Source organism: Varroa destructor, unplaced genomic scaffold (genome assembly GCF_002443255.2).
Source record: "Varroa destructor unplaced genomic scaffold, Vdes_3.0 BEIS01000001.1, whole genome shotgun sequence".
In the NCBI taxonomy this organism is placed as follows: domain Eukaryota; kingdom Metazoa; phylum Arthropoda; class Arachnida; order Mesostigmata; family Varroidae; genus Varroa; species Varroa destructor.
In genome coordinates, this window is record NW_019211454.1 from 66,358,972 (window position 1) to 66,373,060 (window position 14,089).

A 14,089-nucleotide genomic window follows, 5' to 3' on the forward strand; every position below is an offset into this window, starting at 1 on the left:
CTACGTATTTAATAGAATCTTGGGAGAAGTTCGAGTACTCGCATATATTCCAGATCTAAAGATAATGATTCTCGCTTCTATCACTGGCATCATCAGCGTGAACGTCGAGCAAATTATATTTTTTTTCCAGGTTCTAATTGATTTGCAATCCGCTATTCGTGCACGGTTGGATATTTGAATGTATATATGTGTCGCGCAGTAATAGCCTTTAGCTGACTAGCTACCCCTGTATAGTACGCGACAGAAGGGTTCCCACAGGGGGCAGAAAGGATAAAACTGGTGGATTGGGACCAGTCCGCATGGCTACCGACTGCAGCATTACGTAGTCAGACTGAATAGTCTCCTCCTAAGATGATTTTCGAAACGAAAAATTGACTTCGTTTGTATTGCAGCAGCAAGAGCAGCCGCCACCGCTGACACTGCCGTCACAGCTGCTGCGCCCGCCGTTCGAATCAATCGTCGGATAAGGACGCTAAAGCCAGTTGAAAACTAGCTGGGGCAAGCAGGCTTCATTCACCATCTAGTGCTGTGCTATTGCTTGCGCTTTGCTTACCCGCCCGCCCGCCTGCCACTTTCCCTCTTATTCCTTCGCTGATTTCCTAGTGCCCGTACCGCTCTCTAGCTCTTCAAACCCCGTTGGCGTCAGTGCCACTCGCCTAGGTTCCCTAAAAAGGGTTGCAGGACGTACTAAATAGACGCAGCGCACTGCTTTAGCCCTCTCTGAGAAGAGAACTAACAACCGCAGAATTACGAAAGGACACCAAAAGATTTCAAGTGTGCATTAAACAGATACAGTCTAACCCCTCGGCGTTTGCTGACGTGTACCGGCTTTTCCCGTGGCCGCTCATTCACGAACAACCGGAACTAGAATAATAACAATGATGGTATACCATACTACATGACTGTCCTCTTTCCACTTAGGCTGGACAAAACGTGATCGACCATTGTTTTTATTTACTTTACGGAAATGCGTATATTTTAAACGACAAACGTGTATCTATGGGCATGCTTTTGGCGAGAAAGCTTTGAGACAAAACTTTTACACAGAATATTGAATTGTACAGTTAGGTGTACAGTTAAATTTGCGTACAAGGTATTTGGGGTTAAATCCTCTGCTTCGAAAGGTGTTTCTAGGGTTTGAAGATATTTGCCTGGTGTAATAGACATGGAACGAAAGGAGCAGTATGCAATGTTAGACTACCATGCGTTATACTTTATGTTGATCTAAAGAACTCATACTTAATATGGACACCAAAGACCCAAAGTAGTGATAGAAATCAAAGTATATTCCGACCGCTAACTAATTTCGAATGTCGGGCTGGATACAGTTCGAAGATCGAGCTAGAATAGACGAAGCTCTATAAAAGATTAACATCTGGGCCAAACAGTTCGATTCATTTGCGATATCATCCTTATATATTAAATTCTTATCAAAATAGGTCCTCAGCTAACAAATAACTATATCAGACGACTTCCAAATCAGTTCGGTGATTTCTGTTTACTTAATTAAAGCATTGTCATAAGTTGGTACGAGCTAACGTCGCCAGAAAGGAGCACAAAAACCATACAAACACAATAAACGCACTCTTTTCATTCTCAAAACTCCGGTACGTATTTTCCTGAACCATAATGGCATTAGTTTGAACTATGCCAAGTTAGCATATATAGGCATGTCTGTCAAGCAGTGAGGTCAGTGTATCCTAGACAAGCAAAAAAAAGATTAATATCAAAGAATGAAAAAGCTTTTCTGCGCTTCTATCCGTTCGCATACTTTTCACACATGCCATACGTACCATCCGTCTGGTCGGGTGAGTGTGAATCCAAACTGTGGGTCGGTGGCGACGCTCACTCGAATGCCGATGAGACCGTTGCCCTCTCGGCCAATCACTCGTCCTCGAATCACCGACACGCGACTGGGTGGGTTGGTCAACACCGACACCGTTAGTAGCTGAGAGTGCCCAACCACCCCCGGGGGTAAACCCGGGAGAAGGAAGACAACTCAATCCACAACATTAAGGTGGTGACAATAACCACCCAACCTTACTACTAGAAAACTAATCTGAACGACTTACATTTACAAGTATATATGCTAATTGTTCTCTATCTATGTAGATGTTTAATGGGCGACATTTGGTAGCATCGTCTGATAAGTGTAAGATGACTAAAACTTGCGCAGCGTGAGAAAGAGAGACAACGTAAACGAGCCTGCACGCTGATTGACTAAACTAGGACCTCTAGGCTATAAAAGGCTTAAGTCTAGATGTATTACATCAAAAATAGATTCCAAGCTTCTTGCTAGGCAGTTCCTAACAACTTGTCCTATATACTTCGGCTCTTCTTCGTTGATAAAGATTGCAGAATAAAGGGTGGAATCGACTCGCTCTTTGCTGCGCTGCGACGTTATATGTATTTGTCATCTCATGTATTTTTTTCATTGGTATATATACTTTTATTACACATTCTTGTCCAACTTATCCGTCCAACTTCTCCGGCCCCTCTCGGGTTGTCATCGTTTGAAGGCTCGAGCGATTGTACCCACAGAGCCGCAAGCCACCATCGCTTTATTGCAACAGTAACAGCATTAACAACAACGAAACTCTAGATCGCGTAGTACCAGCAACAGCACTCAAACGCTTGCACATCGGACACCGGCCAGCCTACGCGGCCCGACTGCACGGGTAAGTTGGGGCAGTTTCTCAATAAGAAGGAAGCACATGTGAACATACATGTGCTTTCTTCCTACAGGTGAAATGAAACATGGTTCTGTCATAGCTAATCAGCTTCCACAATGAAAGGAGCAACGGGTAGGGCGCGGATGGGAAATAGAAAACTGCAGGAGGCGGTGCAACGTTATGCTTCTGCGATTTGCGAGAAGTGTTGTGCGTTCCTCTGCTGCTATTGCTGCTGCCCCCGTTAGTCGGGCCGAGGCTCTGTAAGCCGATTTTCCTTTCTTAACCAGCAGGTGTCGTCGTCCAATTCCTCAGTATGCTTTCTGCCCTTCGTACCAGTCGAGTCTATGTTGTAACGACACAAGAGTACAATTGCAATCGCGAGGCGGTAACGGAGCTATAGTTGCGGGAACTACTGCAGCCGCCAACAACAAGCGGCAATCACTGAGCAGGGCGTGACCAGACGAAGTGCGGTAGTACTTCCTCATGCTCGTTCAACTTGAGCCCTTCAGCTTCAACAGCTGTCGCCAATGCAACAGTGGTCTGGCTAATGTCGTTACAGAATGCCGCCCACATTTCGGAAGTGGGGGCTTCGTCATGTGAAAAACGAAGCTCAGAGAGAGAAGACAGAACGGGTTGAGAGGTACCGAAGAATATGGATGTAGACTATAAGCCAACGCTGCTGCTGCTGCTGCCGCTGTAGATTACGGTGACGATCGTCCTCAGGAGTAATGGGACGTTGCTGAGTGAAGAGGCTTGCAAACCATATCGCCTTTCACGATAAGACCTCGTTCAATGATTGGTGGTCAATGGACAGGCCGGAGAAGAGTGGCGGAAAAGTTGTACCAGAGTTCACACCCGGGGGTCAACAACGTGCGCGACTTCATTTAGCCCACTCGTGCAGGCCACATACTGTATAGTTTGTCTAGCATAGACAAGGCTATCGAAAAATGTATCACCGAGACTTCTGGCAAGGATTTTTAACCGACCGCGCGAATGAAGCTCTCAACCTGGGTGAGTGACCAATTTTAGATGACCGTTGACTATGACAACAAGGTCATAAGGTCGATGCATTCGCGTGTAGTGATTTCAAAGTTGAAACACTTCCTGTTAGTTGCGCGGTCCGCAATGGCGGTGCTAGATCCTAGAAAGAAGGCGGGAGTAGATCTCGATGCGTTGTTCATGATATCAGAATCGTTCATGTAGGAGGACATTCGATACGTTTTCCCATCTTCAGATTTGCATCTTGAACCCGGCTGACTATTATAAGATACGCATGTTCTTACAACTGGGTACCAAATATATTCGAAAACCGGCTTTTACCATACGCGGTAAACAAATAACATGTGGCTTATGGTACTAAAATGCAAAGAATTTACATCTAAACGTTGGCAGAATGTCTCTATTGATAGACGGGAACACGAATACTTTTTAGCTAAATAAACAAATAGGAGAACAAAATATCTGTGGCCTTATCTCTGCTATAATAATTTTGAGAAGACGCACTTTCGATGCTACGTGTAACCTATAACGTGCACTTTACGAAAGAGGCAAATGCTGTAAAATGGAATTGTTTACTATTACTTGTAACTATATAAAGCCAATTCCATAATGGCAGTTTTGGTAATCGTTAATAGAGTATAAGTGGAGCGGTGTATACGATAAAGTAATTGAACTAAGTTACCGAAAAGAAGAACTTATTTACAAGCATAATGAATGTCTGCAGATCCTACCCATCTTGACGTGATTATGTAATCCAAATTTCAATGGCGGATTTTTTGAGCTGTAGTGATCGTCAGCGGTGAGTAAGACAGTTAGCGTGGTATTAGTTGATGAGAAGATCGCGCACATACACGATTTAGATTATGATATATATATATGATTGTTATGTTGCCGAAAAGTTTCTATTAGAAAGATTCATATCGTTTTAGTCTATCTAAGACCAAAGCATCTGCCTTCGTAGAGAATACATTTCAAGGATGCAGCTTCAATCAAAGCTTCATGATACAACAATATGAAATACAACGACAATTTGATAACTAAACGTCATCTTCCCTAGAACCAAGAGAAATCAGCTTCACATAAACTGCGGGCCGCGGGATTTCAATAACAAATTGAAAGAAAGTGTAAAATCCACTAGGCATAGAAGACCAGGAATAATTATAGTTTACTATCCACTGATTGAGCATTTCACACGAAGCCAAACGCAGACAAGTACTGAATAGGTTAATAGAAAAGAAATGAATAAAGCAAAAATAAACGACCAATAACTGAACTGTATTCCCGGATGGTATCAATGTGGGTACATGACTATATAAAATATATATCTATAGACAAATAAAATAGGACGTAATTGATGCTTGAACACGAAACAGATCTCGGTCGGGGCCCGCTCGAAATTTTTATAGCGCGGCTTGATGAAGGCACACGCCTGAGTCGGGTCGGCCACGATAAACACGTAAAAGGTGAAAACACACATTGATATGCCCCTGCAATTCAGCGTAATACAACGCGACCGGTGCACGCTCTGCCTAGCACAAGTCAGTTCCAGCTTAGGGACATTTCTTTGTTCGACGTTTCCACCGGACTGCTGCGTGATTTTTCTCGGCCGATGGCCGGCGACACTCACCACTAAGGACAGAACGTGTCGAATTAGGATTTTTTTTTAGTTTCACGCTGAGAGTACGTTTGCTGTTGCGATCATGAGCGGGGTAATTTTTTCTGCTCCATTTCATGTATGCTTTCATATTTTTGCTGAACCTTCGGCCTTCGACGTCACGACCTCCCATTGGCATGAACTTTGGTGCGACTCACGATTGTAGCAATTCACTGGAATCATTTTTAGCTGTTGCAGCCTCAGTGATTGCTATAACCGTTTCGTGTGGCTCTATTTGGGTCACTGTTTATTGTTCCTTCACTTCTAGTTTGATTCAATTCGACGATCACGAATGAAATGTCTTACAAAAAGTAGGAGAGAACGAATACGAGTAATTGCAGGTATTAATTCGTTAAGTGACAGGACAAATTATTTACAGAGATCAAAGGTGATCTTTAATAGCAACATTCGCTTGCTGTGTCGCACCAAAACTCACCTTTTTACGAAGGCACTCCAAAATTGGCTGCGAAGTACAAAAAGAATTATATAGAAACATGTAGAACCAACACGAATAACATGAAACAACAACAACAACAACAACAACAACAACAATACGATTTTTGTTGCCCACTACGTTGTAACATTAACGAGAGAAATAAGTCTACGTCTGCTACTAGATGACTAAAACTATTTTGCAGAGAGCGACACGCAAAATGTCCAATACATTCACATAGAGACATGTATTAGTCTCAATGTTGCTAAGAGCAAGCTTAATAAGGTTTCAGAGTAATTTCATGTATTTTTTCCTTAAGCAGAAGGGGCAATGGGTGCTGCAAATTTTGGTTGTTTCTTTTTTTAGTTTAGTCCGCGGCAAAACATACAGCCCATGTATATCTATTATATGCACACTACGGAAGCGAGAGGCGAGTATGTAATTGACAGCAAGAAAGGTAAACAGGGCTGGGGCAAGTGTCTGGTGAGCGCACTTTGTTTATATTTTTCTTTATGCTTTCTTTCGACCGCCGTTTCCTCCCCCTCGACACTAAATCGATTGTCCAAGTCCTGTGTTATCAAGATGAAGAGACCAGATGGGGAGCTGTGGCCTATTGTGATAATATTAGTGACTTGACCCATAGGTGGGATCTGGTGCGAGTCGAAGAGAGTAAGGAAGCTTGAGCGTCGTTGAACGATTTCAATTATCCCGCACCCGCCACTCGGTGCTAACTCGACAGCTCGGCAGACACACATGTATGAGACAGGTCAGTCAATCGGACCTAGACATGTTAAAGGAACAGCGAGAAGGACACGGAAGTAGAATGGAAGAGGAACGATAGAATAGGTAGTGCAAGGGAAAGGATTTGTTTTTTATTGTTACAATTATCGGCTCTTGCGAAAACAAAATAAATATAATTTTTAACCCACTCTTAGCGTACCCATGATGATCTGGTTTGCTCTTTGACTCAGGCCACGGACATCCAGTCTACTGCAGTTACTATCAGTACTGCCTGGTGTCCCGTTCGAAACGTTTTCTTGACGACCTTTTCTGCCGTTCTGCCTGCTTTGCCCAATTCTCGCAGTATATTTGAGCTAACTAAAGAGCCATTCAATCCATCGGAAGGTAGGTCATAATTCTACTAGTGTTTACGCCGTTGCCCCCTCTTTTCCTTTGTTGTATCATTTTTCTATTTTTCTGATAATGCGGTATGACAAGCAGAAAACGCAATACAATATGTTTGGGCTAAATATGCCTGTTTAAGTGAGGAACCCATCTGGGACTCTATTAAGGAAAAACATTAATAGAGGAAACGAGACGGTGTCAGTTAGAATTTTCCCTTCTAGTAAATGTAGCTGTATGTCAGAAAACAAATGACTCAGCAAATTCGCTGACCGTACGACAGATGGGACAAATCTTGCCTCTCCCTTAATGAAAACGTATAGATAGATAACACGAAATATGTAAAAAACATGGTGTATATTTTATGCCACGTACTAAACATTTGACATATGGAGAATTTAGTTGGACTTGCGTGATTTTTATCAGCCTTTTTTGGTTCTCCTATTACCTTTTTTTTTTCGAAACGTATAACACAGAACGAACAACGGATAACGAACAACAAACAGATCCGGGCGACTCTCTCGCGTGAGAGCGAACCTCGGATAAAGGATGGCATAAAGCTCTTCCCTTTCTGATACATACAACATATGAGTGAGCCAACACGCATGCACACTTTAACAACATGAAACGACTAACAGAGTTGTAAAAAAGCGAAAAATAAGCTTTTTTTTCAAAAGGGGCGGGAAGGAGATGGTGGGGCGGTAACCAAAATGAAGGACAAGTAGGGGCAAAGTGAGAGCAAATGGCATACGGTGATGTGAGAGAATCAGGTATGACTTGACATGATCTAACGTAAAACCGTCCATGATAGGTTGCCGTTACTGTCATAATATTACGTTGAATATTAAACACGATTCAATGATCTATGACTAGTCACGGACTATGTAATGCCGTTTTGAGACTCGATCTGTTAAGATCAAGGCCGATCATATGGAGGCATCAAGATATGTGTGAGGGAGCGGTAACTTGGAATTGTGAGTCATGCAGTTGGATTGCTGGTGCTAAGGAACGATTCTAGGAAACACACGCACAAAACATTAATGATAATAAACTAACAAACGAATTGACGGTGCCCTACCTCTCAGAGTACTCGTCCTTATGCGAGTAACTCTGCACTGAGTCTTCCTCGATGAGGAACTTCATCTTCTGATAGAATGACGCGGTTACTGGGGGTGGCTGCTTGCGCAGCAGGATATCTTGGGGTTCCGGTGAATGAATGCACAGCAAGCTGTCTTGGCACTCTGGCCGATAACAGCACTCACTGTCTGCACAATCGATAAGTCCATCTGCAAACGAAAACGTATTACTCATGTATAATAATTTCCTTATTATAATACATGCTTTGTGATGTTTATTAACAAAAAGCAGAGTTGTCGAAGAGTAGTTGGCAGTACCTAGTTTCTTACCTCCATCATTGTCAACCTCGTCCTTGCACTTGGTCTCCTGGTGAACGCTGCAGTCTCTTCCACCCCAACCGCTCTGGCAGTTACATTTCCATAACGAACTCGCTTCATCCTTCACACAGCTGCCCTTGTTCGAGCAACCGCTTGGGCAGCCCTCTGAAGTACGTCGATCATAACATGTAAGTTTAATTTCGGAGATGTGAGCACTGATATATGCACACTAAGTTGAATATGTTGAAACTTTCTTTTCACTTTAAACCAGCACAAGCAGAGAAATTGAGAGAAAAAGAATCTACAATTCGTTAATTCTGCCGGATGATCTGTATTTATTTTAATGAAAACCATACACCCCAAAGTAACACTGAAGTTGTTTCGTCAACCGATGGCCTGAGTGGGCACAACTAGCTCTAACGCAAGAGAAGCGCGTTAGAAGGATCAAAAAATAAGGTAATATATATAATATCTTCATATTGATTACGATTATAAGACAAGTACCTCAATGTGTGGCATACACTAACCTATTGTACAATGTTTGCCCATCCATCCCTGTATACATATGCAGGTGCCATTGTTGCACTGTCCATGTAGCTGACAGCGGGGATCACATTCGCGCAGGTCGCATTTGCTACCAGTCCAGCCCGGCTCGCAGCGGCACCGGCTCTCTTCACATCGTCCAAATGCGCCGCAGTCCAGATTGCATTTGGCTACACGGTAAAGAAACGCAATATAGAAAAGTGTCAATAGATGACGGATATATTCCAAATAGCTGAACACCTATTTAATAAATTACGGTAAAAATGAGAGCTTACAAGATCATATCGTACCTTGCTAAGGAACGCTCAACCATTGTCGATAAGCTAGAAGCTTGTCCTTGAAAAATAACCAGGCTTTATCAGTACTAGTTAAGGCTTTATTTAGAAAAGGTTAGATAGAAAGGGGGCGCTACTTGCCCCAGCGAAACAAAAGTCCAACACGATTCATGTGGGTAAATAAAGTAATTTATTACTATTACAAACTCGGTTTGGATCCTACTAGATCATAAATTCAGTCAAAAAAAGTCGTATTCGCTTTAGAACAAGAGAAATTCGCATAAATTAATAGATAAGGTCAAAACAATTGTTTATTTATTAGGCCAGTACTGACCCCTGGAACAATCGCTGCCCGTCCAGTGATCAAAACAAACGCACTTCTCAGCTTCAAGATCGTAGACTCCGTGCTGCGAACAATCGGGAAAGCATCGGTTCAGACGGTCGTCTGGTTCCGAGCAATTTTGGCCACGCCAACCAATTTTGCAATGGCAGAGGCCCCCAGAACACACCCCGTGTGAAGTACACGATGGGTCAAGGCAGTCCACTAAGAGAGGATATCAATAATAATAAGCGGTTAGTTATTTTTATACCGAATCTAATATTGTCAAAAATTAACCTGCTGTGTTATCGAATTTAGGATTTCAATAGTCCAGTTGGGAGTCTCGGCAGGCAAATTCTCTCTAAAATGTTCTTTAAACAAAAATATACGTATTGGTCACGAAACGATTGTAAAACGGGGCGGTAACCCAGATATGTTTAAATTGAACAGTTGAATGAGTTGTTGTTAAAAACGTAAAATGATGAAGAATCACCTTTTTCGCAAGCCGGTCCAGAGAAACCTGGTTTGCAGACACATTGTCCTCGATTTGAACACCGTCCGTTCCCATTACAATCTGGAACTTCACAATCCCTCTCGAAAACACCGCACTCAGCCCCTTTCCAGCCTACGTCACAGCGACATACGCCTTGCACAAAGCGTCCATGCCCGTTGCAAAGTACGGGGCAAACACCTGTTATAAGTAATGACAAATAATAATAAATTCAGATATTAAATGGTTTATAAAATTGCTTTAGCGCATTGGCACATACTGTATTGTTCCACGTTTTATAGCTAGATATTTTTTTAGAAATTAGGAAAACTTTCGGGTAACTTGGAGAAAAACGGTTTCAGTTCTTCCTGTATTTATAAATCTGAATGAGATTCTCGTCATGCAAGTGATTTTACGTTGTCGTAGGTACTTTCGAAAAACCAGGCTTAGTCTGAACCTGAAGGTAAGTGACATAAATAATCTTTATATTGTTAACAAAAAATTATGCAACTGAATAATACTTTGTTATCTCTAATCATAGCACTAGAACCGTTTAGCCACTTAATAATTAAACTTATCGATATACGTGAACAACCTTCAAAACAAACAACAACGCAGACAATCCTTACAGTGATACTCACTGTCAGAACAGTCCGACCCGGAGTATCCTGGATGGCAGGTGCATTTGCCCATTTCGCAGTGGCCATGTCCGGAGCAGCTGTTAGGACACAAGGTAGAAACGTCGAAGGCAATAGATGCTGAAATCGCCATTGTCGTCTCCAAGAAGTCGTCGTTGATGATACTTACGTACCACGTTCCAGACTCCAGGAAATGCACCAGCTCGACCTCTTCTAACTGTTTATGTAACGGATTAAACAAGACAGAACGCCAACGGCAGGACAAAAAACGTGATTTTGACTCTGCTTACACATCAATTTTACCTAAATAAATGTTTCCTGTTACATTAAATACATTGTTCAGTGAAGCCGAAAACACGAGGGTCATAAAGAATACTAAAGCTTACGTCTCAAAATCAAATGAAGTAATACAAAAAAGTTAAAGTGCTTCATATATAAAGCACATATACACAGAGTGAGAGAGTGGGGGCTCATTTGATTAATGATCGAAACCATAGTTAGCAGGTACGCTCCCTTGTGTCTGCCACCATATACATAGGCCTTCATAGAAATCACTAACGTTTTGATTTCACTCGTGATGCCATGTTTACTATTATTAACTTCTGTAAATGCGATTTTCGTTGACATTGTGTGTATTACTTACTCTTCGACTCGTACTCTATTCTTTCTCACAGCAATACAAATGCAATTCATCGCAGAGAAGCTAAGTATACGGTAATGGTAAATTTGGACACATCAATGGCATACTATGCAAGTAGCACGCGCACGCTTTCGCGCAGCGAGCCTTCATTACATTGCCGGTCAGATAAAGCGAAGTCTACAGTTTGCAAATGTTCGTCGTGACACCCAACTAACAAGTCGCGACAGGTAGGAGAATATAGCCACAGGAGAAACTGGTGCGCTTCTGTCTACGAATGTCTCGGGAAAGAAGAGATACAGACGTGGACGGAAAAGAATCTGTATCTGTTTTCGTGCTACGGCAATGCGTCCTTACGTCGGCCTACTTCCGCAGAGTCAATTTGGCGTAATGGTTTTACCGTTCCCACACTCCTCCTGTTCCCACCGTCGACTATGACCCCAACTATGTGTCGTCGCACTGCAGGTGCGTCATTGGAGGAAGGAAAGCAATATACCATTTCCCTGCCCTCACTCTCCCGATCTGCGTTTCTTAGCGGATGTCGCTTGTCAGATCGATAGTCGTCAGCCGGCCTCGCTGCCACCTAGATGGTAGAGCCGATGTCGCTTTTGTCCGTGTCATGCGGGCACGACGACGTATTTGTGCAATTCCATCTGTGCGCCCTTTTCCGTCCACCCTCTCTTCATCTAGTACCCCACTGTCTTTTTACATGGTTCCTTCGATGGGGAGCCCTTGAGACAGCACAAATGCTGCAGACCGAAAAAGGCAGTCGACAAAAAGGGGAAAGCCAACGTGGCAAAGGTATGGATAACTGTGGGAGCCAGTGTAGAGTGCCGCAAAAAAGAAAAAAACGGTGCAGACAAATAAGTCATCTGCTTTGCAGATCACACAGGCGAGTATACATCTTAAAGCAAACTCGGAACAGCTAACACGCACAGACTCGCCACTGCGAGCGGCAGCTCCACGCAGGAGTAAACAAACAATCAAACCGAGAGAAGTCTCCACAGGAAAACTCACATCGTACGGAACCGCACGCAATCGTCAAATCGTAGACGATAATGCGTCCGTCCGCCTTACCACTTACGGGACCCATGATACTGTCTTGTCACCAAAAAGGGACCCACTGAATCGGACCGAAAGCCGGTCTTTCCGTATACTTCGAAGTCTATGCTTAAACCAATACACAACTGAGGTGTACATATCTCAGTAGTTGGCATTTTCAAAATAATAGAGGTATCAATGAATTACATTTATTCTTTTAAGCGAATGTTCACGTATAATTGGTGGCTGGTCAACACGTTTGAAATTTAATAAACATATTTCAATAAACGACATTATTTATGCCATTGTTTCTATATATTCAGGTGCCTGAAAATCACGTATGCGTGAAATGTCTACGTGGTGGTTCAACCAGCCAAAATGTTGGTTCTGGACGCTTTCATGAACGTCAAATAGTTAAGAGCTCCTATTGACCCATTAGAAGACCCATCGGCTATATTTTCCTAGTATAGCTACACCGCTCGATTCACAAGAGATATTGCGGGCAAGCAGAAGAGACTCTAGCGTCATTCTAACTGATCGTGCACAAATGTTAGAGGTATTTTCCCCATAGAGAAAAAAGAAATATATATATATATATATATATATATAGCATATTATGCGACCCTGTCAATCTAAAACTATACACTCATAGATACTATACATATAACGTTAGGCTCCTACAGGCGGATCCGGCGAACTTTGAAATTAAGTAACCTTTGAACTAGAATGATGATTCTTTTCGTATGTGTTAGAATAACTCTTCTTTTTTACACGCTTGTCTCTGCGCTCCGGGACCTTTTGGACAGGAGTGTACAATTACCATTTACGTTCCTGTATGTAATTTGTCGATGCATGGCTTCTCGAAGTAAATCGATAGTGGGATATGCTTCCTTATTAGCTGCCCTTTTTCAGGGCACGAAAAGTTCCGTAACCATACGATTTTAGGTGGGAAGAATGACCGGATTAAGGATTAATAAATGAGGCATAGCGCTGAGATCTGGCATTATTATCAAGTAACCAGCCTGCGTGCTCTTAATTACGATGCATATGATTTGTGAATCTCTTAAAGAAAAGGAAAGTTAAAAATAGCTAAAAGATAGCAGACTGCTCGATTGTTACATTTTAGGCGAGTTGCAGGCGCTCCTAGCGAACGTTCGAGACTGCTAAATGTTGCCGCTGAACTCGATTTCTCCCCAGGACGATGCCATTCTTTCGCCTCGTCCCTTCGAGGTAAATTTCGATATTAACATATGTTTATCCTCTAAAGTATTTACCAGCCAAATTTTGGCCTGCTAGCGGCCCTTAGTTCAAAAATGATCCAAACTAAAGTTCCACTTGTAACAGCCCGACAAGTAGCATCGATTTCACACTACTTCTACTAGATATTGTTAGATTTAACTGAAGCAATACTCACCGTCATGCCGACTGTTCTTCGGCGTCTGGGTGATGCTGGACTGTTATTTGTGCTCATATGAAATTCGTCGACTTGAGGGGCTTCGCTACTTATTGTCTCCCGGAACGCATTAACAGTTAGCGTTGGTGGATTATTCTTTCCAGCAAACAGAGCTAGTTTACAGCCCTGCTGCGTGGTAACGTTGAAGCGTACGAAAGCCGGTTCATGATGGTTGAACCAGATATTCCATGATTCCTGCGGGGCGATGGTGTGCGTCATTTCATCACCGAGCTTAATTTGTTGAAACCTCTCGGCCTGATGTGGGATCAACCTGCATCCACTGCCGGACGCTGGCGCGGGACCTGTCATTATAAAACGACCATAATTAAGTACTATGTTAGACTCAGCTGTTAATGGTCTTTCCCACTTTTTCCATGTTGTCAGAAGGCGCTAGACCTCATCCATGTAAAAGAAGAAGA

General features: G+C 42.7%; 1 protein-coding gene across 7 annotated transcripts in view; it reads right to left on the minus strand.

The window, feature by feature from the left end:
* Positions 1-14,089, minus strand: part of LOC111243454 (teneurin-m-like) — a 131,273-nt gene that overhangs the window by 19,972 nt on the left and 97,212 nt on the right. For 6 of the 7 annotated variants that reach the window (XR_015322724.1, XM_022789076.2, XM_086982268.1 and 3 more), the window contains 9 exons: positions 13,632-13,972; positions 10,543-10,756; positions 9,905-10,102; positions 9,427-9,636; positions 8,802-8,987; positions 8,287-8,439; positions 7,959-8,166; positions 5,762-5,788; positions 1,794-1,913 (listed from right to left, as the gene is read on the minus strand). Coding sequence is in view for 6 of the 7 variants with exons in the window: in XM_022789076.2 (XP_022644811.1) it covers positions 1,794-1,913; positions 5,762-5,788; positions 7,959-8,166; positions 8,287-8,439; positions 8,802-8,987; positions 9,427-9,636; positions 9,905-10,102; positions 10,543-10,756; positions 13,632-13,972 (1,657 nt within the window). In the remaining variant the exon portion in view is untranslated. The remainder of the gene's footprint in view (positions 1-1,793; positions 1,914-5,761; positions 5,789-7,958; positions 8,167-8,286; positions 8,440-8,801; positions 8,988-9,426; positions 9,637-9,904; positions 10,103-10,542; positions 10,757-13,631; positions 13,973-14,089) is intronic. The other variant, XM_022789058.2, reaches the window with a different exon arrangement.